Below are 25589 nucleotides of genomic sequence, written 5' to 3'. Positions count from 1 at the left end.
GTTCAGTTATTCCTTATCTATTTTGTTTACATTACGTGCTTAATTGTGTTTTTTTAAAAGACGATTAAAAATTGCAATTAATTGTTTTAGCGCTACTTTGGTTTACAATTGTGTTCATTCATAGTCAATGTATAGTGATATTTTGTGAAAATAACCACGAAAATGTTTGAATATCTGGAGACTGTAGCCATTTCCAATGTAAGTAAAGACACAAACACACACTGGTATTTATCACTATGCCTTTTATATATTGATATTTTCTATTGATCTTCAATTTGACGATGTGCAGTTTCCCTATTATGAATTTGTCGATCGAGCTGTCATGTACAAAGTTGGCTGCCTCTTTTATGCAATTTATTTCTTTATTTTTATATATCACAGATTAACTAATTAAAGTATTATATTTATCTTATATTTTAACCCAACTCACCAAACTATATGTGAAGTCACACTTTACATTTTGTAAATAAACATTGTTAAACGAGTGTGATCTAGAATGATAGGCTGTGAGCTCTTGAGCCTTCAATCTTATCCATTTCTATTTATTCCTAAAGCTCTCTCTTCCATTCATGCACCAATAGACCATTTCCATTTCTAAACATTCAAATCTTATCCATTTCTATTTACTCCTAAAGCTCTCTCTTCCTTTCACTGCACCAATAGACCATTCCTAAACACTAACCCTTCTCACTCAAACAATTATCAGCTCAAAGAGTTCTTACTTGTGTAAGGTTTCAACTTTCAAAAAAGAATCAGCAAAACTGATTGTGCTTTGGGTACCCTCCAGGAATTCTTGAACAATGCAGAGAAGCGTACCACTTCCGGTGGATCTGTCAACTGGTGGCTCAAAAGCTTGCAAATGTGGCCTTCGATGCTGACAACGTTTTGGACGAGTTCAACTATCATCTCCTTTGGAAACAAAACAAGCCCGTGATACAAAAGGTACTCTCATGCGTTAATATTTCACGTTCATGAACAGGCTGCCGACCTTGGCCTCAAAGAGATGCCAACTTTGCCTAATTTTGAAACTGACTCACTCACTCTTGATCCAATTTTCATTGGAAGAGATGAGTTGGTGTCGGAAATAGTTGAGGTTATTAACACTAGTACCACAAATGATGAAGGTATAATTCTATTGTTGCCATTGTGAGAATGGGAGGAATGGGGAAGACAACCTTGACTAGGAAAGTCTTTCATCTTCTAAAACAAAAGAATCTGTTTGGATCACATATTTGGGTGCATGTTTCTCAAATTTTTGATCCAATCTTTCTTTTCAAGAAAATCCTCAACGAGTTGACTTCTTCTGATCAAGTTGAAATCGAGAGTAGCCAAGATATTCTCTTAATATATTTTAATAATTTAAAAATTTATACTAAGTATATTATTAAAGAGTAATGAACTTTAAGCATAGGTTGTTAGAGCACGCTATCATGTTTTTGTTTGTTCTTTCATGTTGGGGAGAGGTGTGGAGTGGGTTCAAATTTTATTAGTGGTACTAATGGATAGGGGTGTGAAAAATTGCTAACTTTCTTTGGTCGCTAACTTGTTAACTCATCAATGTAGTGTATTAAAAATGTCAACACGATGACATTAAAATGTCAAGTGGGTATATAAAATTAATAGTTGAGTGTTCATATATATAAAATTGTACATTCACACTTGTTATTTATTATATTTATGTTGGAGTCTTATTTCATGACCTCAAAAATTGGAGTCTTATGTTGGAGTTGACAATTAAGCCACTGACTAATTTTTTAATTATGTTTAATTATGTGGTAATGACAGCTGGGAATCTTGGCACTGCCAAACGATTCAGTAACCAATGCCAAATATATACTCCCTCCGTCCCGCTTTAGGAGTCCCGGTTGATCAATTTTGGGCGTCCCGATTTAGGAGTCTCGGTTGACACAAATTAATAAAAAATGCCTACAAAATGTTAAAAGTGGGTCCCAACATCCACTACAACTAATAAAAAAGTGTTAAAAGTGGGCCCCAACATCCACTACAACACTTATTTATTGGACAATCAATTAAAAGTGGGTCCCAACATCCACTACAATATTTATTTATTACACACTCAAACATTTTTTTCTTAAAACATGTGCCTGAATCAACCGGGACTCCTAAAGTGGAACGGAGGGAGTATTATTTTAATTCAGTCTAATCATATTACATGTGCAAGGAGGAAACTAATTTCATTGCCTATTCACAATATTCATCTGCAGAAGCAAAGAGGAAGAAGAAAATATATTGAGAAGAACTCTTAGGTATGTCTCCTAATAGTTCTACCCATTCATTGAGGGATCTTGGCCTTTCTTACTTTGCTGGTTTGTGATTTTTTGATTTAGTTTTAAATTTAAATGGATTTATGATGTTGATTTGTCATTTGATTATTATAAATGCCACAAGTTTAATAAATCATACTTTTGCGCTAGGGTTTTTGCATATGCAGAGATCTTCATTAAAAAATTTAAAGGTCAACTAGTCAAGTGTCGATTTTTCTACTTTGGGGAGACTACACAATATAGGTTCCAAAATGAGAACCTTTTTTTTAAATTCCGGCTTAGGAAAAAACGAATATCCGTTTCGCGTGTTTAAAAATGCGACTGGGTACACTTTTTAAACACACGAAACAGCTACGCACGTTTGAAAGCAAATTTTGGTTAAGGACTCATTTGTTTTATGTGAGACTGTGGTCCCTCCTCCATCAATTTTTTCCACATAACTAAAGGGATTATTTTCTTCCTTTTACTCTAAATTATTTAACTATTATGTTAATCATATAAATGTAAAATTTTTATTTTTTGCTGTTATCACTCAAGAAAATAAATTTGGATATTTCTGAAAAATGAAAATTGTTTAAAATATTTTCAACTAACTTTAAATGAGAATTTGTTATTTTTTTTTTGTACACTCAATAATATAAATTTACATCTTTCTAATAAATGTAAATTATTCAATATATATTTGAAAAATAAATATTTACAAAATAATTTCAAATGAAATTTACCAAGATGGGTAAAGAAACAGAAGAAATTATAATTTTGTAAATTTATTAAAAACGTATATTTTAAAAATTATCATATATATAATTGATCTCATATATATACATGAAATTTTGTTAGTTTTTTACTCTTATGCACTGAAGAAAAAATTTAGTGATCATACAAAATAAGAGTTATTCAAAATATTTGAAAAAAAATAGTTTTCAAAATGAGTTTGAATGATACTTGAGTGTAAAAGTGAAATTTGTTGGAGTTAGGGTCCGAGCCTGCACCCTCACAAAAAACTGGTGACGACTTTAACAAATTGTGCAACAATACTTATGTTTAATTTGCTTGAGTTTTAGATAAAAACACGCGTTGTTGTTTCGCGTGTTTAAATACGCGTAGCCTATTCGCGTTTTCAAACCCGCAAAATGGTTACTCGTTTTTCCTAAAACTGGAATTTTAAAAGATTTTTCATATTTTGTGAAAACCTAGATAGAATCACCCAAAAGTGGAAATGTGTCATGATATGTGACGTTTCATTCAGTCGGGTGAAATGTTCTGGACTCTTTCACCTGGTCGATTGAAATGTTCGACTCTTGAGACATCAAAATGCATGGGCCGTGATCTTTGTATGCAATGCATGCGGTCCGAGTCTTGTTGCTTGTCCTCGAGCAAGATAGACATTACGTACATAGGTAATAGGTTCCACAAAAATAACGACTCATAAAATGACCCAATCAACTCTCACCCAAACCAATCATGGAAATATCAATGTAAATACTGCAGTTCCTTCACTTAAATACTCCCGAGTGCAATTATCATGCACATTATAACAAGTGTGAGTATAAAAAGAGGAATGTATATAGCATGGAGTGCGTGTACATGAGCATTGCTGTGCGTTTTAACCACAACAGCCTCTGCTATGTTTTTTAACACAGCCGAAGATCCATCTCCCGTTAATGACATACTAGTCGCAGGCCCATCCTCCTCTGACGACTTTAGGTGGAATTTGACACGAGCTCGATAATGTTAAAGCGGATATAACTCCCGAACTCTAATCATGTTCAAATAGAAACAATAAAAATAAAAATTGTCATCGATCTGATATTAAAATAATTAATAATGTGGAAAGACGAACATGTCTAGTCGTGGCATACAAGTTGAACTTCATTTCGGAATAGTGTTTTATACTTAATCTAATTGTATCAACAAAGTATTAAGTGCTACAAAAGTGATATATTTAAATAGAATCAGTAAAAATATTTATAGAACAACATGTGAAATTGTAGTATGAAATTCATTCCAATAATAAGCCCCAATCACCGCAACTGGGCAATCTTATTCTCAGGCCCGTAACATACTGAAGCCCAAATAGGTAACAAAGATAGGCCCGGTCAAAACAATTCAAAATTTTAAATTATTATAACCCATGTGCCACGTAATTAGTACTACCTCTGTCCCGAAAAATTTGATACAGTTTACCATTTCGGTCCGTCCCTGAAAATTTGATACACTTCACTTTTACCATTTTTGATAGTGAACCTCATATTCCACTAACTCATTCCTACTCACATTTTATTATAAAACTAATACTTTAAAAGTAGGACCCATATTCCACCAACTTTTTTAACTCACTTTCCATTACATTTCTTAAAACCCGTGTCGGGTCAAAGTGTAGCAAATTTTGGGGGACGGAGGTAGTATTTGTTAATCAAATTCAAATTTGATAGTATTTTTATAATTTAATTTAAGTAGTTAAGAATTTTCATCAGGCATGCCCATATAAACTTGCATTAATTGTCGGTGAAAATTTGGTTTGGTAATTGTTATATATGCAGATTTAAAATTTTGAATAACAATTCATAAAGCAGATTTGAAAATACCTAAGCTCTTCTCACTGTGGTAATTGTTATATATTACATTTCCATTCCTAAACTCTTATCTCCCTTCTCTATGAAAGAATGGAGGGAGAAGCTGTGGCCACCGTCCTTCAAGTTGTTGTTCAAAACCTCATCGACCAAGCCAAGAATGACTACTTACTTGTCCGAGGCCTCAAAAAAGAAGCAGAAAAACTGACTGAGCGTTTGGGTACCCTCCAGAAATTCTTGAACGATGCAGAGAAGCATACTAATCCCGGTGATGCTGTCAAAAGCTGGCTCAAGAAGCTTGAAAATGCTGCATTTGATGCTGACAACGTTTTGGATGAGTTCAGCTATCATCACCTCTGCAAACAAATCAACCCCATCATGCCCATCATACCCATGAAGCAAAAGGTGCTATCATGCTTCTCACCATGTGTTAATTTTTCACGTTCCCGAAGTATGGCTCTTAGCATCCAAGAAATTAATGAGGATTTGGAGGTCATTAACAAAGAGGCTGCTGACCTAGGCCTCACACAGATTCTTGCCACCAATGTGCCCACTTTGCCTGATGCTGCTCGTGAAACAGCCTCATCCACTCTTGATCCAATTTTTATTGGAAGAGATAAGGTCATGTCAGAAATAGTTAAAAAGCTTACCGATTGTATCACGTCTGATGAATGTGTTTCTGTCCATGCCATTGTGGGAATGGGAGGATTGGGGAAGACAACTTTGACTAGGAAAGTCTTTCATCTTTTACAAGAAAAGAAACTGTTTGGATCACATATTTGGGTGCATGTTTCTCAAATTTTTGTACCAACTGCTCTTCTCAAGAAAATTCTCAAAGAGTTGGCTCCTCAAAAGGTTGAAGCTGAGATGAGTAAGCAAGATATTACGAAAATTCTGAAAGAAGTTTTGAAAGATAAAACTTATCTACTGATTCTTGATGATACATGGAATGAAGATCTTCCCACATGGGAAGAAGGTTTCTTCGATTCCTTGTTGGGTGCTACTTCTACTAAGGGTAATGCGATTGTTGTTACCACAAGAAAGAAGAAGGTTGCTTCAACTGTTAGGGCACTTCCTACACATGAGCTTGAAGGATTATCAAACAAAGAATGTTGGGCAATAATCAAAGAGAAAACCTTTGGAAAAGAGGATGTTCCTTTGGGATTTGAGGCCATTGGGATGGAGATTGCAGAAAAATGTCAAGGTTTGCCTTTAGCTGCCAGGGTAGTCGGTGGAGTACTACGCGATAAAAAATCTGAAGAAGAATGGCGCTCGATCAAAGAGAATTGGCTTTCACAAGATGAAGGAAATTATATCACAAAGATATTGAAGTTGAGCTTTGATAATTTGTCTCTACCATCACTCAAGAAGTGTTTTGCATATTGTTCGATTTTTCCGAAAGGTCATAGAATTGAAAGGCAGATATTGATTGAGTATTGGATGGCAGAAGGATTTCTCGTAGGCAACGACATGGAATCTGTGGGAGACAACTTTATCAATGTTCTTCTACACAACTCTTTACTGCAAATTGCAGAAAGAGATGATTATGGAAATGTGGAAAGTTGTGTGATGCACGATCTTGTGCATGATCTTGCATCTTCTGTTTTAGCCGGTTCTCATAATGCAGATGGCATATCCCCAGTTCGATACATGAGTCTTGAAGAAAATTCAATTGATGTCCTAAAACAAAATGCAAAATATTTGCGGACTCTATTATCCATGGATCATAGCATCATGTTCTCAGACTTTCAAAGTGTTCGTGTTTTAACTTTGGGAAGTGATACAGTTGAGGAGTTGCCAAGTTCAATCATGAAGTTGATACATTTGAGAGTTCTTGATATTAACAAATCGAGAATTAAATATCTTCCGGATTGGATTGGTAAACTCATTCACTTGCAAACATTGAGAGCAGAGAATTATTTTTTAAAGAAACTTCCAAGTACTTTGAAGTACTTGACTAATTTAAGGCATCTTTATATTAGTGATGGTGTAGAGTTGCCTGCTGAGATTGGGAGATTAACTTCTCTCCAAACACTGGAGTATTTTGAAGTTGGTGACAAAGATGGATGGAAAATCGAAGAGCTCGGAAGTTTGAATGATCTCAAAGGAAAGCTGAAATTTCAAAGCTTGAAAGGGTTGATAACAAGGAAGAGGCTGAGAAAGCAAGTCTATCTGCCAAGTCAAAATTATTGGAGTTGTGTTTGACATGGGGTGAAAATAGAGAAGGTGAAATTACAAGTGATGAGAATGTGTTGGAAGGGCTTCAACCTCACACAAATTTGAAGAAGTTAGGGATTGAAGGATACAAGGGAAAACGATTTCCATTATGGACTCGAAAGATGGAAGTTGAAAAAGTGGGTGAAATCTCTTGTGTACCACTTAACAATTTGACTGAGATATATCTCGTACACTGCTATAAATGTGAAGAAATCCCAATGTTGGGGCAGTTGCCAAATCTCAGTGACTCTCCGATTGGAAGAACTGAGGCTAATGTGAAGTCCATAAATTCTTCATTCTATGGATTAGAGAAAGGGGAGACACGTATTGTTTTTCCAGCTCTCAAAATACTCGAATTGGCGTCAATGGTATGAGCTAACAGAGTGGGCAGAAGTAGAATCAAGTGACGTCAAGGTATTTCCTCAGCTCCAACGCTTGAAGATAGAGTAGTGCCCCAAATTGAAAGGATTTCCACGTGAAATGATAGGATCCTCGCTCGAGAAACTGGTGTTGGACAGTATGAGTAGCCTAGAGAATCTACCTGGAATAATTGATTGCCTCAGTTTGATGAAGTTGAAGATAAAGACGTGTTCAAATTTGAAGGAGTTGATTATAAAGGAGTGTCCAAATTTGAAGGAGTTAGATATATATGAAGTGTCCAGATCTGAAGGAGTTGATTATAAAGGAGTTTCCAAATTTGAAGGACGTTGTTTATAAGGTATTGTCGAAATTTGAAGGAGTTGATTATAAAGGAGTGTCCAAATTTGAATGTGTTGTTTATAAGTGATTGTCCAAATTTGAAGGAGTTGATTACAAAGGAGTGTCCAAATTTGAAGAAGTTAGATATATATGGGTGTCCACATATGAAGGAGTTGATTATAAAGGAGTGCCTCGAAAGCTTGAAAATTGGGGATGCAATGCTTTGCTGTATATTCCATGTCAAATGATAGGATCCCCGCTCAAGACTCTGTTGTTGGACAGTGTGAGTAGCCTAAAGAATCTACCTGAAATAATTGAGTGCCTCCGAAAATCGCCCCATCTAAAAGATTTGATAATTAGGGGTGCTCCTCAATTCATGCCCACTTGTTTAGTTGATATCCTACCTTCTTTTAATAGCTTGGAATGGTTGGAATTAGATGCAAGTATGGGGGGATCAATTGAGAGTGTTCATGCCTTATTGCAAGCATGCAGACGCAGCTCCCACTCACTTCGACGTTTAACATTGAAGGGGATCAAAGTTAGTACTTGGGTAAATCTGGTGGAATCACTTCAACATTTTACTAGTCTTTATAACTTGGAGTTGGAGACTATTGTAATGGACAGCTTACCTCAATGGTTAAAGTGTATGAATGCAAGGTGTCGCTGGGATTACAAAAGATTGTATATCATTAATGGAGAACAAATATGTGAGTATGAATTATCTTTGAATTCTTGTTTGTTTCTATAGAAACAATATTACAGTATATGTGAGACTACATCTGTCAAAATTCTAATTTTCAGAAATTCACTTACTCCTTTTGTGTTGTTTAAATTTAGATGATAGTGTAAATATCCAATTTTATGTAGTACAGTAATTATTTTAGCTTTATACCCATCCTTTAAATTTTCGATTTAACTGCCTTCTTTTTTGCAATTGCATCTCATTAGTATCATCTGTTGTATTTTACAGATATGCCGTTCACGGAAATACGTGCATTGCTGAATTCGGGTAACCCTGCAGGTGCGTATTTACTATTCTTTTTTTATATTAAAGGTGTATTTTCTTTTATTTTAATTGATGGATGATATATATTTCACATGTTTCAGTCTTTTGTGATTTGTGGTGGATGCTACTTTAGGATAAGAATTTTGGGTGCAAATGCTTGGTCCAAATATTAGTATTTAATTAGGACTCATTTGGCTGGCAATGATCTTTAGGATTTTGATTATGAAGAAACAAAATATGCAGGTTTTTTGTGCTGTGATTGGAAAGGCCAATAAAAATGTTAGAATTCAAATTTAAGTTAAAAGTCAAATAGATATGAACTTGTAATGTTTCGAAATTGCATCAACTAGTTTGGAGCTAATCAGTTTTTAGTAGATCAACTTGCAGGACTAAGTTGCACACAATTATCGCAAAATGGTTAATTGAAAGCTACGTATATTTCCTCTCAACGAGATTTTATTTATAATACCCAATGTTTCCGTGATGAAGCTGAATTAGAAGAAGTTGAAGATGAAGTTGAAGAAGAAGCTGAAGTTGAAGCTAAAGATGAACTTGAAGAAGAGGCTGAAGTCGAAGCTAAAGATGGAGAAGCTGAAGTTGAAGCTAAAGACGAAGAAGCTGAAGCTAAAGAAGAAGAAGAAAGTAAAAGGAGAAAGGATTTGTGTTTGAGTTTGAGATGCTTCCAAACAGCGAGGTGGTGAAGAAGGAACTATTGTCCATTGCAAATTTCCTCAAATTCACGCCGGTAAGATTCAGCTGCACCAACAATTAATTCCACATTGTTTGATTGATATATATTTTACTATGATTGTAGAGAATGTGGATATATAAAATTTGTCTAAGACATCATCTCCAATTCTAGTCATGTTTTTACATATGTTTTCCTCTACCTTTTCACACTAAAAATTGCAAATTAAAATTACCTTACAGGTTTGGCAGAAGAAGGTGAAGAAGCAGAGACTTGTTTAAAGAGCATTGTCGAATTACATACCAAGAAAGTTTGACGGTTGTACTCATTTTATCCCTGGTGTTATTGAATGACAGTTTGGATTGATTTTGTTGTGTTTTATCGAACAAGATCCTATGTGTTTGTAGTTATGTCTTGGTCTTCCGTCTGACTATTAGATTATTGTCACTTACATTTTGTGATGGATTCATGGTTTTCATTTGTGGTTTGCCTGACACTTTTTACTGGAGTAACAGCTAAGTGTCGCTCTTGTTTTCTTTTAATTTCCTTGTTTTTCAATTCTCTTCTGAATGAGTTGTGAGAACGTGGATATAGTGTGTTATGGACTATAGATTATAGATGTTGTTGCAATAATGAGGCCCACTCACCTGAATCTAAGGCCCATATAGATACAAAAACTAGGCACAGACCATATAATTCACAATTTAACTCACCCACAAAATTTTTAGTATAATTTAATTATGTAATTAGCTTTAGTATTTTTATGTAAAAAATTTATTTAAACTCAAAAAGAAATTTCTTAAACTTTATGATATGTCGTACAAATTTTAAAAGAAGCAAATAAACTAGAAACGATTATTTTTCATGATTTTATAAGAAATTAACCAAAAAAGAAGCAAGACAACTAAATACGTATGTATTACTATTATAATGAAATTTAACATTTTTCAAAATAAAAATAAATAATATTACAAGTTATATATACTCAGAAGTCCATTTTTTTCTCATGACAAACCCATTTAAGAAATAAAGACTGTTTAGCTTTTATAATATAAGTACTTATATTTATCTTTTATTTTAATTCAACTCACCATACTATTTAATCTGATACACGACCCTGTTAACAAAATTTGAGTAGACTGGTAATTGACTAATTTCTCATTTGGCTGTCAAACGACAAATACATTTAAAATTTAAAACAAAAAAGGAGTTGTCGGCAGGACTGAAAGATAAGAAAATGAAAAAGAAAAGTTAAAGTGATAGAGAGTGATATTCTAGTAATTTATTGTAAAATATCTAAAAAGGAATATATGTTTTCTCTTTTATATTTAAAATTCGGTGTAGTGGGTATATAAAATTAATGTTGAACCCTTTATTTGACTGACTTTAGAAAAAGTTTGAACGTGTTTAGAAAAAGTTAATCAGTGGAAACATCCTTTTAAATAAAAAATTAGCAACTTTATGATATACTACTATATTTGTGACAACGGGCTCTAGTATAGCTTGCACTAATTAATTCAAAGTTGTACATTTAATAATTTTTTAATTGCAGAATTATCCCTTCACGACAGTGGCGGAGTTAGTGGGTATATAAAATTAATATTTATGAGTCATTAGATATATATCATTTGCAAGAAGGAGAAAGCTAATTCCATCGCCTATTCACAATAATCATCTCCAAGAGCAAAGGAGAAGAATAATACATATTGAGAAGAACTCTCTAAGGTATGTCTCCTAATAGTTTTACAAATTCTTGCTTTTGATTTTTCATTTATGTAGTTTTACTTTAAATGGATGTATGCTATTGATTTTTCATTTAGTTATAAGAATGAAAAAATCATACCTCAAGTGTCATGACATTTCATCCGGTCAGGTGAAATGGACTTAAATCCTTTCACCTAATCGACCAAGTCGGGTGAAATGTTTGCCTCTCGGGACATCAAAATGTTTAACATCAAATATCCACAAACTTAAGTCTTATTGCTTGTCCTCGAGCAAGATAGACAAGACTGTACGTTTACAAAAAAGACTACTCGTATACTTACTCGATCAACTCTCATCAAATCCAACTCATGAGAGCAATCAAACAAGCAGTCTATCCCTTGATTAAGTTCATCCTCATTCCATTATAACAAGTCTAAGTATTGTCTCAAACCATCACCATCAACTCATAAAAGTTCAATAACCGAGCAACTCCTAGAATCAAGTTCAAACTTCATCACACAATTGTACATAATATAATAATACTACCAGAAATCAGCGTATATATATCAAAGGACTTGATATTCTGGTTGTAATGTTTCTTATTTGACTGTAGGATATCTAGTGGACATAGAGAGTATCTCTAAAGGGCTAACCCAACCCAACCCAAATTCATCGGGTTTTTATTGGGTCGACCATTTAATGACCCAAACCAACTTCTTGCATGTTTATATCAAGTTTCTGTGTCATGTCGACATTGGGAGACCTCACAAAGTGAAAAATTCCAGCCCTACCTTTTGTGAGGTCTGAAGGAACAGTTTTAAAGTTGTGACCAAAGGTGAATTCCATAAGTTTCGAAGATATCCTTAACAAGTAAAGCATCGTGATTCACCTAAATTAATTTGAGAGACTGTTGAAAATAAGCGTGAATTCGGAGTAAGAATAAGGTAAAATCTAAATAATTTTTTAGTTTGGATTTATGTCTTTGCGTATGTAGATATTTGTATAGGGGCGGGTCGGTACGGTATATAGTACTGAAAATGAAAATGTTACGCAGTATACCATATCAAAAATATCGGTCAGACAAAATTCCATACCTTTACCATATCAGAAGTTTCAATATACCAAATGTCGTTATACCAAAGTTTCGGTATGGAGAATTTCCAATGTCGTTATTGTACCGATCTTTCGGTATATTGAACTTGTACTTTACGATATACCAAAGTTTGATACTTCATACCTTTTGGGTGTTTGTGGATGGACCAACCAATAAGCCCAAGCAAAAGGCCCATATGTCTCGGAGCCCAGGGCAAAACTCATTTTGTTTTCAACGGTCTATCCATTAGGAGTCTTCTCAACATTATTCTCTTTCTTAATTTACCATTTCTCCATTTTAACTATTTATTACCATATTTATTAAACGAGTGCGCAAAAATAACTGACACTTCTAATGGCAGACAAAGGGAACATTTAATTGAAGAGAGAAAAAAGTGGTTGTGCATATTAATTGTAGAGAGAAAATTACTAAAAATAGAATATGTTATTTTAATTGGGACAAAATAAAATGTATTAACTTTGGGATGGAAGGAATAGTTATTTGAATAAAATCAATTCAAGTTGCTAAATAGCATTAATAGGAGACTCGTCGTTACAATAATTTTCAGGCCCGTATTGGCTTATAAATAGCTAGCGGGAGAATCGAGTTTATTAACTTGACATGAAGCCCAATAGAATACAAAGGCCCAGCCCATATAATTCACAATTTAATTCGACCACTAAATTTAATAGTACTGTAGTCTGTATAATTCAATTATGTTACTCCCTCCGTCCCTGAAAATTTGCTATCTATTTCCTTTTTCGTCCATTCTTAAAAATTTGTCACCTTTCACTTTTACCATTTTTGATGGTGGACCCTACACAACTAACTCTCTTACACTCACATTTTATTATAAAACTAATATATAAAAGTAGGATCCATATACCATCAACTTTTTCAACTCACTTTCTATTATATTTCTTAAAACTCGTGCCGGGTCAAATTGGTTATGAATTATTAGGGACGGAGGGAGTATTAGCATTCAGTAATCAAAATTCAGATTTGGTAATTTTTTCCAATTCTACTCTCTTTTCCTCATCGCACCAATAATACATTTCCATTCCTAAACTCTAAACCTTCTCTGTGTCACAGTTATCATCAGCTGAAAGAATGGAGGGAGAAGCTGTGGCCGCTGTCCTTCAAGTTCTTGTTCAAAACCTCATCGACCATTCCAAGAAAGAGTTCTCACTTGTCCGAGGCCTCAAAAAAGAAGCAAAAAAGTTAAGTGAGAGCCTGGACATGATCCAGAAATTCTTGAACGATGCAGAGAAGCGTATTATTCCCGGTGAGGCTGTCAAAAGCTGGCTCAAGAAGCTTGAAAACGTGGCCTTCGATGCTGACAATGTTTTGGATGAGTTCAACTATCATCTCCTTTGCAAACAAATCAAGCCCATCATGCCCAACGAACCCATCAAACCCATGAAACAAAAGGTACTCTCGTGCTTCTCACCATGCGTTAAATATTCACGCTCCCGAAATATGGCTCTTAGAATCCAAGAAATCAATGAGAATTTGAAGGTCATTAACAAAGAGGCTGCGGATCTTGGCCTCAGAGAGATGCTTGCCACCAATGTGCCCACTTTGCCTGATGTGTCTCGTGAAACTGACTGTTTCACTCTTGATCCAATTTTTATTGGAAGAGATGAGGAGGTGTCGAAAGTAGTTGGGATTCTTACGACTAGTATCACAACTGATGAACGTGTTTCTATTCATACTATTGTGGGAATGGGAGGATTGGGGAAGACAACTTTGACTAGGAAAGTCTTTCATCTTCTAAAAGAAAAGAATCTGTTTGGATCATATCTTTGGGTGCATGTTTCTCAAATTTTTGATCCAATGGCTCTTCTAAAGAAAATCCTCAAAGAGGTGGCTCCTCATAAAATTGAAGCCGAGATGAGTAAGCAAGATACTATGAAAAAGTTGGAAGAAAGTTTGAAAGAAAAAACTTATCTTCTTATTCTTGATGATGTTTGGAATCAAGATCGTCCCGCATGGAATGATTTTATCCAGTCCGTGTTGGGCGTTAGTTCTATTAAGGGAAATGTTATTGTTGTTACCACTAGAATTAAGGAGGTCGCTTCAACTGTGAGTCCAAATTGTCCACACGAGTTGAAAGAGTTATCTGAGGAAGACTGTTTGTCAATTATCAAAGAGAAAAGCTTTGGAAAAAAGGATTTTCCTTTGGAATTTGAGGCCATTGGGAGAAAAATTGCAAGAAGATGTAATGGTTTGCCGTTAGCCGCTAACGTAGTTGGTGGAGTATTGCGCAATAAATCTAGAGAAAAATGGATCTCAATCGAAGAGAAATGGCTTGCACACAATGAAGGAGCTCATATCACAAATATATTGAGGTTGAGCTATGATGAATTGTCTGTACCATCACTCAAGAAGTGTTTTGCATACTGTTCTGTTTTTCCTAAAGGTCACGGATTTGGAAAGCAAGAATTGATTGAGTATTGGATGGCAGAAGGATTTCTTGAAGCTGATGGAAATAATGACTTTGAATTTGTGGGAGAAAACTTTATCAATATTCTTCTAGACAACTCTCTACTGCAAATTACAAGAAGATATTATGGCGGGGTGAAATGTGTGATGCACGATCTTGTGCATGATCTTGCATATTCTATTTTAGGTGGTTCACAAGATGCATCTGACATCGTCCCAGTTCGATACATGTCCCTTGAAGACAAGTCAAAGGGTGTTTTGGAAAAAAATGCAAAATATTTGCGAACATTATTGGTCATGGATAACCTTTGTGGTAACATGTTCTCAGAGTTCAAAAGTCTTCATGTTTTAACTTTTGGAAGTAGTAGAGTCATTGAGTTGCCAAGTTCAATCATGAAGTTGATACATTTGAGAGTTCTTAATATTAACGAAACAAGAATTGCATGTCTTCCGGATTGGATTGGTAAACTGGTTCACTTGCAAACATTGAGAGCAGAGGTAGATTTTATACAAGGGCACCTTCAATTTCCGAGCACTTTGAGGTACTTGATTAACTTAAGGCATATCTATGTTATAGATTTGCCTGCCGAGATAGGGCTATTAACTTCTCTTCGAACCCTAGAGCATTTTAAGGTGGGCGACAAGAGTGGCTACAAAATCGAAGAACTCGGAAATTTGAACAATCTCAACGGAAAATTGGAAATTTCTAGGCTGGAAAACGTTGGTAACAAGGAAGAGGCTGAGAAAGCAAATCTACATAAAAAGTCAAAGTTATTGGAGTTGCACTTGAAGTGGAATCATCAATATGGATATCGAAGTGCAAGTGGAAGTGAAAGTGAAAAGGAAAGGGAAAGGGAAAGTAGAAACGATGAGAATGTGTTGGAAGGCCTTAAACCTCACTCAAATCTGAAGAAGTTAAGGATTGAAGGATTCAAGGGAAAAAGATTTCCATCATGGAGTCCAGATGATATGGCCGTTGAAAATGTGCCTCGAGGCTCTTGGGTACAACTTCACAATGTGACTGAGATAAGTCTCATAAAGTGCACAGAATGTGAAGAAATCCCAATGTTAGGGCAGTTGCCAAATCTCAAGTCTCTGTGGTTAGAAGGATTCACAAATTTGAAGTCCATAAATTCTTCTTCCCATAAATCCCACTGTATTGTTTTTCCAGCTCTTGAAGAGCTCATATTGTATAACATGCCTAGGCTGACAGAGTGGGTACACACAGAATCAGTTAAGATATTTCCTCAACTCCAACGCTTGAAGATCGAAATTTGCGATCAATTGACAAATTTTCCAGCTCTTTCCTCGCCGCCTCTAAAAAATTTGACTATTAGACACATTGGGAGCTACAGGGCTTTAGAAAACATATTTAAGACCAAGTTGACGTTGCTAACACACCTTTGTGTAAGAAGCATAGGTGATCTGGAATGCCTCCCAAATTGGTTATTCGACAGCAATCCAAATCTATTGGAATTGGAGATAGTGAATTGCCCCAAATTGAGGAGACTCCCAAACGGTCTAAGCACCATCAATTCTTTGGAGAAGTTGACTATAAAATGGTGTCCAAATTTGGAACATATGGGCGTACAACAATCACAAGGAAGCCTCACATGTCTTAAAAGGTTGGAGATTGAGGACTGCAATGCTTTGGTGTATCTGCCATGTGAACTGCTAGTATCCTCGCTTGAGAGACTGAGCTTGAAGAATTTAAGTAGCCTACATAATGTACCTGAGATAATTGACTGTCGGCCGAAGTTGGCCCGTGAAACAAGTTTGAGATTGCTTGGTGTTCATACATTTTCGGTTGATAATTGCAGTGGTAGTTGTAGCCTGGTATTAGATTTTGGTGTGTTGGGATCAATGGAGACTATTGATGGCATATTGCAAGGATGCAACTTTCCCCCAGTTAGGTTTATATATTTGAATGGTGAAGGTTGGGAAAGTCTGCCGAAATCAATTCAATCTCTCACTGCTCTGAAAAAATTATATTTGCAGAATTTTGGAATGGAAGAGTTACCTGATTGGTTGGGAAACTTGTCATCCCTAGAATGGTTGGACATAAGTAATTGGAGCAAGTTAAGGAGTCTACCCATAGATGTGATACATAGCAACGCTAAGCTAAGTTGGCTTAGTATTTCACACTGCCCACAAGTATGTTTTGACATTTCCCAATGGCCCTACATTTCCCATGTCGCCATCATCGACATTGATGGAAAACGTGAGTATCAATATTTTTCTTGTTTCTTTAGTTCTTACAAACCGTTGCATGTCTATTTCCTCACCTCCATTTCACTTTAAAGATTTATAAAACTTTGTTTTGTTTCTATTTCGATGATACTAGTTTGGGTCTTTTTAGGGTAAATATTCCTCATTATTTTACCATTTTAACAAAAGTGCCCCACCTTTATGGTAATTGCAAAAATGTATACTGATTATATCAATTTTGAGTTAAAAATTATCTTGATTGAGTAGTATTTCTTTGATGGAAAGTGGAAGATATATATATTTTTCAACAATTTTTTAATCTTTTCACATAATTTGTAACGTGGGTGATTTTCTTCACTCATTTCCCACCTTTTTAAATCCAATTTATGATAATATTTAATGTTATATTAGTGTCATAAATATTTTTCCATGCTTTCCAACACTGAACATTTGACAATAAAATGGTGTGATGGCAGGAGTGGTGAAAGAAGAAGATGATGAAGTGCGCAGGGAGAAATTGTGGAGAAATTTCTTGAAGCGAAAACAAAGCCAAAATTCGTGTGGTAAGAAAGTTTGACAATTGTACTCATTTTACACATTATTATTGCATGAAAATTGAAAAACGTAAGGTATTTATGAAGTTTGGATTGATTGTCTCTTGTCATGTCTTGATCTTTCATCTGACGATTATATTGCTGTCACATGTATTTTAACTGTTGTGACAAAAATATGGTGTAATGGCCTTTTGTGATTTTTCTGTTCTCTATGGTTTGTGGTAGATGCTACTTTTGGATAATAATTTTGGATGTTAAGACATTATTTAGGACTCATTTGGCTGGCGATGATCTTTAGGATTGTGATTAAGAAGAAATAATTACGAAGGTTTTTTGTGTTGTGATTGAAACATAAAAAAAGTTAGAATTAAAATTTTAAGTTAAAGTCAAATAGATATGAACTTTTAATGTTTTGGTTTATTTGCAACTAGTTTGGAGCTAATCTTTTTTAAAGTAGACCAACTTGCAAGAGTAAGTTGCACACACTTATCCAAAAATGGTCAACTGAATGCTTCTTTTCCTCTCAACGAGATTATATTTATAATACACAATGTTTTCGTGATGAAGCTGAAGTAGAAGAAATCGAAGATGAAACTGAAGAAGCTGAAGTAGAAGAAGCTGAAGATGAAATGGAAGAAGAAGCTGAAGCTAAAGATGGAGACGCTGAAGTTGAAGAAGAAGCTGAAGCTAAAGATGAAGAAAGTAAAAGGGGAAAGGATTTGTGTTTGAGTTTGAGGTGCTTCCAAAGAGCGAGGAGGTGAAGAAGGAATCATTGTGCATCAAACACTTCTTATGATTCAGACGGGTAAGATTCAGCTTCACTAACAATTAATTCCATATTCTTTGATTGATATATTTATATGATTTTAGAGAATGTGGATATATTCCATTTGTTTTAGACATCATCTCCAATTCTAGTTTCTTTACAGCTTCACATAGTAAATATCAAATTAAAATGTCCCTAACAGGTTTGGCTGAAGAAGGTGAAGAATATGCATATCAAGAAAATTTGACGGTTGTACTCATTTTTATCCCTGATGTTATTGCATGAGAGTTTGGAGATTGAGGACTGCAATGCTTTGCTGTATCTGCCATGTGAAATGGTAGGATCCTCGCTCGAGTCACTGGTGTTGGAGAATTTAAGTAGCCTACAGAATGCACCTGGTATAATTGATTGTCTGCCGAAATTGGCCCGCCAAACACGTTTGAGATTTTATGGTATTCATCAATTATTGGGCGTTTATTATGATGGTCGTAAAAACTTACAAATAGATGTTAGTATGATGGGATTAATGGGATTTGTTGTTGACATATTGCGCAACTTCCCCTCAATTGAGGAATTAGAACTGAGATAAAATTAAAACTTTCTCAACTTGTCACTCTGTTCAACTTCTCAAAATGGTGCAATTATCACATATTTATAGGCATACATCTCCTATTCTAGAATTTTCTACTAGATTTCTTTAATATTTTATATCTAGATTTTTCTCCATAAAAATTTAGATATTCTAGGGAATTCTACTAAATATCATAACTTTATGACGATAAAGTTATGTTTTGCACCCCTAGAACATATTGGAATTGCTTGTGTTACCCAAAATAAAATTGATCCTAAGGAGAGTAGTGGATTTTTTATTGCGGAGCTACTGATACAATGTCCTATGATAGAAATTATTTTTCTGAATTTGATGAAGCAATCAAAAGCCATATACAAACTGCTGATGGGGAACTAACTGTTGTGGGTGGAAGTGGGACCATTGAAATTTCACCTACTTTGAAACTCAGAAATTGTCTCTACGTGCCTAAACTGTCCCATAAACTCATGTCTATTAGCCATGTGACGAAAGAATTAAACTATACATTAGTGATTGTAACGCCCCAATTCAGCAGAATAGAGATGTCACTAAAACCTACCTACATTCTTATATGATAAATATTAATTGAAAAGTTCAGCTGATTTCAAAATAAAATTTCAAAATAGACAACACCTCCACTTCAAGTTTGAATTCAACTCCAACATAGCTTCTTTTTTTTTTCAAGTCCTTACCTCTATATAAACCTAACAAAAAAATGCCAACATCGAAGATATCTTGCCAACTAGACGACGTATTCAAAAGCTTTACAGTCAACCTCTATATACATACCAAAATATTTGTTTATACAATCTAACAACTCACTAGCCAACTATGTCCCTAAGTTTCAAACTGGTTATTTTCTTCCTTTTACAAAATAGTAGCTAGGATATTTAATTGGTAGCATCCAAACCCAAGTTTAAGGATGATTTAAGCAAAAATCCACATAACATCGTGGTCACCATTAAATCCACACCAACAGCTAGTCTTCACCCAGCTTGATCTACAGCACCTGAAACCATTTGAAAAATCTTTGGGTTGAGTGCCAGAAAACACTCAGTGGGTATTACATTCGTTCGAACATACTTTCATGCTTAAAAATAAACAACGATAAACACACTTTATAACGAAGTTTACCCTTCTTCATTGGATAAGAGACTCAATGTGATCACATGAATACTTTACGGTTACTTATCTAGACATTTAGTCACAAAGTAAACCGTCTATGCTTGAAATTCGGAATTCCTCTTGCCTGAAGTCTCAAATATCCAATCATTTTGTAAACAATGTTATAAACACAGTTATCATTTTCACATGGCATTTTAAAACATGGTTTTGAGTTATAGAAAAACCCACCTTGACGATCTCAGAGTACAGTGCAATATGTGTGAAGAGTTCCTATCCTGTCAGCTCGTCTCGACCTACAAAGTTTGTAATTCTAACTTAGAATTCTAGTGTAGGTCCATAAATTAAATAAGTTAGGAATTTCCTAGTAGATGGGATCATTTGCAACTAAGCTTGTCTCGAACTGCGGAAGAGATATTGACAAACTAAGTCAAGCTACTAACTTGATTTGAAAGTTTAGAGTGTTCAAAAAGAATCAAAAAGAAAATGAAAAGGGATTTATTTCTTTATTATAGAACACAGTGAACTCTTAAAATGGAGTCAAATTATAAATTTTATTTTTTTGGCATAACAAAACTATTCCCTTCCCTTTTTTGTAACTTTCGACAGCAAAACGGTAAATCAAACAATATCAAAATGAAGACCCGAGACAAGATTCTCGAAGCCTATCAGAATAGGTTCAACGTGATATAAAAATACATGAAAAATCCATGATTTCACATAAGGAAAGGGTTGAACAGGTTGCTGCGTCGCACGGCGGCGAACCGAAACAGCAGCGACCTTTCCCCTTTCTTTCCCAAAATTTTTGACCAAAATCCAGAAACAGGGAATACTTAACTAACCTATACAGCAAGAGGAAGAATTGTGGTACAAATTCCATGGGATTTAACTAATTTGTTTGGCAAAACGATGACCACTTTGTGAAGAAATTATAATCCATACCTCTTGGTCTTTTTTTTTTTTTTCTTCCCCTTTCCCTTTTCTCCTTCTTTTTCTAATGTTTTGATTCTGATCTCTCTACTAAACACTCACGTCACTACATATGTACACTCAGTACACTAATCTAATTTAGAGGCCTTCCAAATGTTTAAAACTAATTGGTAGCTTGAGATAAGTTTGAGCAATTTCTATAGTTAATATAAAATTGGACCTAAGGTTTAGAAGAAATAAAAATTAGATCAAATGGGCTTCAGTTGCAACAATAAATCAGGCCCAATTATCATGAAATAAACTTTAGTCAATCCCAACAATTCTTCCTTAAATCTAAATTCTACCTTTCAACAAAGATCCTCAACTAAGGTCATGACTTTTTCTTATGAATGAGATGTTTCTAAATGCATAGAACTTAACAAAAAATATATACTTTGGTTCTAAGTTGACAAAATTTTCTTACTATATAGTATTTTAAATACTATATATTCCGGAGTGTTACAGTGATGCATCCAAACTTCTGTGTATTAGACGATATCAGGACGAGGAGGATAATTGGGCGTGGCACTGAGCGTCAAGGCCTCTATTATGTGGATGAGTTTGCTCAACAAGGTGGCACCGCAATGCTTGCTCACGGATCTGCAAATCGGGAAGCTTGGCTGTGGCACCGCAGACTGGGGCATCCATCCTCGGGTTATTTAAAATTGCTTTTTCCAAAATTTTCTCATTTTAAAGATATTACTTGTGAATCTTGCGTTTTGGCAAAGAGCCACAGACAGTCGTTTAGATCAAGTGATACTCGTGTCGAGACAATTTTTTCTCTAGTGCATGCTGATGTTTGGGGTCCGGCTCCTATTTTAGGAGATCATGGTTTCAAGTACTTTCTTATTTTTTGGATGATTGCACTAGATTGATTTGGGTATATTTTCTAAAAAATAAATCTAAAGTTTTTGAAAATTTTGCTTTTTTTTCACGATGGTCCAAACACAATTCCAAACCACTATTAAAATCCTTAGATCCGATAATGGTAGGGAATTTGTTAACACAATTTTTTTTCAAAAACAAGGGGTTAGTCCACCAAACTACTTGTCCCCACACTCCTGAACAAAACGGAGTAGCTGAACGAAAACATAGGATAATTTTAGAGGTCACAAGAGCCCTTTTCTTCGACTTAAATGTTCCTAAATTCCTTTGGCCAGAAGCAGTTGCAACTGCCGTTTATCTTATTAATCGGCTGCCTACTAAAATATTAGGTATGAAAACCCCTTTACAAATTCTTTCATCCCTAACTGATATTCCTACACCCCTCACTCTTCCGCTCAAAATCTTTGGTTGTTCGGTTTATGTGCATGTGCCAAAACACGAAAGGTGTAAATTTTCTGCATGTGCTTTAAAATGTGTTTTCTTGGGGTACGGGATAAATCAAAAGGTTTATCGTTGTTATCACCGGGGTCTAGGAAGATTATAACAACCATGAATTGTAATTTCCTTGAAAGCGAGTATTTTTACTACACCCAACCTCGGGGTTAGGGGGAGAGCACTGGTCAGGGGGAGTGTGAAATAATTCGACCCCTCAGTTAGTTTGCCTGTGCCATATCCAAGCAACTCGATCGTGGAACAAACAGAGCAAGCTAGTGTCACCGTCGAGCCGATCACATCTACTGTAGAGCCTCCTAAATCGCCTACGCTTCAATCCAGTCCTCCTCCACCTCCTCCAGTGATATCTGAGGTAATTCCTGAAACTAGCTCAGATAGTACAATTATTCCACCTAACGGGTCTGGTGTAGATGTGAATGCAGCAGTTGATGGTGATACTGGCCGATACATACTCCCTTTAAGGACTACTCGTGGGATTCCGGCTAAGAGATATAGTCCTGAGAGAGTAAGTAAGAAGAGTCGATACTCTATGGCAAATTTGGCTAAAGCAAACCTAACAGAGATGGCTAGGGCTTTCGAGGTAACCCTCTATGAAGAAGAGGAGATTCCATACACGGTCGAGGAGGCCATGAAGATCGCCCACTGGTGAAAGGCAATGCTTTTAGAGATGCAGCCCTAATGAAGAACAATACATGGGAAGTGTGAACCTGATGGAGTCCGAACTGTGGGATGCAGATGGGTCTTACCATTAAACGAAGGCCAGATGGGTCGATTGAAAGGTATAAGGCAAGATTAGTAGCCAAGGGGTACACACAGACTTATGGAGTTGATTATGCCGACACATTCTCACCAATGGCAAAGATGAATACTATTCGAGTCCTTTTCTCGATAGCAGCGGAAAGAGAGTGGCCACTTCATCAGTTCGACGTAACGAATGTTTTTCTGCATGGGGAACTGAAGAAGCCAGTCTATATGGAAGCACCTCCTGGATTTGTTGGGGAATTCGAAGGAGGGAAAATTTGTAAATTAAAGCGGACGCTATATGGGCTGAAACAATCACCTAGAGCATGGTTTGGGAGATTTACAGAGGCAATGAAGAAATATGGGTACAAGCAAAGCAACTCTGATCATACTTTGTTCCTAAAGAAACGAGAGGGGAAGATTACATGTCTAATCATATATGTGGATGATATGATTCTCACAGGCGATGACGAAGAGGAGATGGGTCAACTAAGGAAGAACTTGTTTGCTGAATTTGAAATGAAGGACTTGGGACTTCTGAAATACTTCTTGGGTATAGAAGTACTAAGATCGAAAAAGGGGATCTTCATCAGTCAGAGGAAGTATGTTCTTGACCTCTTGACTGAAACAGGACTACTGGACTGTAAGCCAGCAGATACTCTTATGGTTCAAAATCACGGTCTGCAGATAGTCGAAGGAGCTGAAGCTACTCATCGGACTAGATATCAGCGTTTGATAGGGAAACTAATATACTTATCCCACACCAGACCTGACATAGCATATCAGTGGGAGTGCTTAGTCAGTTCATGCATGCGCCTCAAGTAGCTCATGGGAGGCAGCTCTAAGAATTGTTCGATATCTAAAGGGGACAGCAGATCATGGAATTCTGTTCGAAAATCATGGCCATTTGGAGATTCATGGCTTTACAGATTGGGCATGGAACCCAAATGATAGAAAGTCGACCGCTGGCTACCTCACCTTTGTTGGAGGAAATCTTGTCACATGGCGGAGTAAGAAGCAGAAAGTGGTAGCTTTGTCGAGTGCTGAAGCAGAATGTCAAGGTATTAAGAGTGGATTGACTGAGATCATATGGCTGAAGAAGTTGATGACACAACTGGATTTAAAATCACCGAAGTCGTGTAAGTTGTTCTGCTATGATAAGGCGGCAATCAACATATCTGAGAATCCAGTCCAACATGATCGTACGAAACATGTCGAGGTGGATTGGCATTTCATCAAGGACAATATAGAGGCCAAGACGGTGGAACTCCCATTAGTGAGATCTGAAGATCAGCTGGCGGATATACTCACAAAAGCGGTTAATACAAGAAGCTTTCATGAAGTATTGGACAAGTTAAGAATGGGTCCCATTACTTAACTTGAGGGGGAGTGTTGGAAAGAAATCAAGAAATCAATTTAGAAGAAAAAGATTGGGAGAAATCATGTAAATTAGGCAACATGATATACTCTCTTATTTTAGGAATGAGGGCAAATCTTGCCTTGTTAATAGTTTTCTCTAGCATATTTAAAGGCATGTACAAAGTTGAATATGCAAGCAAGTTGAATGAATAATTTATCGATCTTTCAACAATATTCATGTCTTGATCTTTCATAATTAGATTGTTGTCACATGTATTTTAACATGAGGAATTTGAAAAACGATCCTGTCATCGTCCTCTATAGTTGAAGTAGTATATGAAAGTGAAACTTCATTTTGGAATAGAAGATGGTGTCCTGTGTTTTATAAGTGATATAGTAGTTTAGATGATTCAATTTATGATAATATTTTTCCATGCTTTCCCCCGCAGAAAACATGTAACAAAAATATGGTGTGATGGCCTTTTGTGATTTTTCTTTTCTTTTTTATTCTGGCTCTGTTCTCTATGGTTTGTGGTAATGCTACTTTTGGATAATGATTTTTTATGTAAATTCTTGGTCTGATTATCATCTATGACTCATTTGGCTGGCAATGATTTTTAGGATTGTGATTATGAAAAAACAAATATGCAGATTTTTTGTGCTGTGGTTGGAAAGGCCAAAAAAATGTAAGAATTAAAATTTTAGTTAAAGTCAAATAGATATGAACTTGTAATGTTTTGGTTTAATTGCAAACTTGCAAGTCTAAGTTGCACACACTTATCCCAAAATGGTTAATTGAACGCTACTTTTCCTCTCAGCGAGATTATATTTATAATACACAACATTTTCGTGATGAAGCTGAAGTAGAAGAAGCTAAAGATGAAGTTGAAGATGAAGCTGAATTTAAAGCTAAAGATGGAGAAGCTAAAGATGAAGAAGCTGAAGTTGAAGCTAAAGATGAAGAAGCTGAAGTTGAAGCTAAAGATGAAGTCGAAGAAGAAGCGGAAGTTGAAGCTAAAGATGGTGAAGCTGAAGTTGAAGCTAAAGATGAAGAGGCTGAAGACGAAGAAAGTAAAAGGGGAAAGGATTTGTGTTTGAGTTTGAGATGCTTCCAAAGAGCGAGGAGGTGAAGAAGGAATCATTGTGCATCAAACATTTCTTCAAATTCACACTGGTAAGATTCAATTGATTCCATATTCTTTGATTGATATATTTATATGATTGTAGAGAATG

The 25589-nt window shown here is 35.6% G+C and overlaps 3 protein-coding genes and 2 long non-coding RNA genes across 6 annotated transcripts in view; 4 read left to right on the top strand and 1 right to left on the bottom strand.

The window, feature by feature from the left end:
* LOC125201000 (putative disease resistance protein RGA3) overlaps nucleotides 1-18715 on the top strand; it is a 44758-nt gene extending 26043 nt beyond the window's left edge. Inside the window, exons 2-5 of the mRNA XM_048098859.1 lie at nucleotides 13358-16931; nucleotides 17395-17481; nucleotides 18040-18277; nucleotides 18441-18715. Coding sequence (XP_047954816.1) covers nucleotides 13376-16931; nucleotides 17395-17481; nucleotides 18040-18233 — 3837 coding nt within the window. The 5' untranslated portion in view covers nucleotides 13358-13375 and the 3' untranslated portion in view covers nucleotides 18234-18277; nucleotides 18441-18715. The remainder of the gene's footprint in view (nucleotides 1-13357; nucleotides 16932-17394; nucleotides 17482-18039; nucleotides 18278-18440) is intronic.
* Nucleotides 582-9323, top strand: LOC125201007 (putative disease resistance protein RGA4). Its single transcript, XM_048098876.1, has 5 exons — nucleotides 582-942; nucleotides 2226-2267; nucleotides 4951-8481; nucleotides 8745-8795; nucleotides 9270-9323. Exon 3 carries the CDS (start codon nucleotides 4952-4954, stop codon nucleotides 7061-7063), a length of 2112 nt encoding a protein of 703 aa, XP_047954833.1. The 5' UTR covers nucleotides 582-942; nucleotides 2226-2267; nucleotide 4951; the 3' UTR covers nucleotides 7064-8481; nucleotides 8745-8795; nucleotides 9270-9323.
* Nucleotides 9324-9946, top strand: LOC125201010. Its single transcript, XR_007172823.1, has 2 exons — nucleotides 9324-9525; nucleotides 9711-9946. It is a non-coding gene; the product is annotated as an uncharacterized LOC125201010 (long non-coding RNA).
* Nucleotides 18510-22905, top strand: LOC125205368. The gene is made up of 3 exons (XM_048104256.1): nucleotides 18510-18636; nucleotides 21411-21749; nucleotides 22505-22905. Exons 1-3 carry the CDS (start codon nucleotides 18510-18512, stop codon nucleotides 22903-22905), a joined length of 867 nt encoding a protein of 288 aa, XP_047960213.1.
* LOC125201009 lies at nucleotides 19371-20907 on the bottom strand. Of its 2 annotated transcripts, none has more exons than XR_007172822.1 (3): nucleotides 20892-20907; nucleotides 20181-20245; nucleotides 19371-19836 (listed from the first exon to the last, which is right to left on the bottom strand). It is a non-coding gene; the product is annotated as an uncharacterized LOC125201009 (long non-coding RNA). The 2 variants fall into 2 exon arrangements; XR_007172821.1 differs by having other exon boundaries at nucleotides 20792-20903.
* Nucleotides 22906-25589: the final 2684 nt, after the last annotated feature.

The sequence above is a fragment of the Salvia hispanica genome, chromosome 1, assembly GCF_023119035.1.
Source record: "Salvia hispanica cultivar TCC Black 2014 chromosome 1, UniMelb_Shisp_WGS_1.0, whole genome shotgun sequence".
Classification (NCBI taxonomy): domain Eukaryota; kingdom Viridiplantae; phylum Streptophyta; class Magnoliopsida; order Lamiales; family Lamiaceae; genus Salvia; species Salvia hispanica.
The sequence above is the reverse complement of the archived record's forward strand: the minus strand, read 5'-3'. Positions and strand labels throughout refer to the sequence as shown.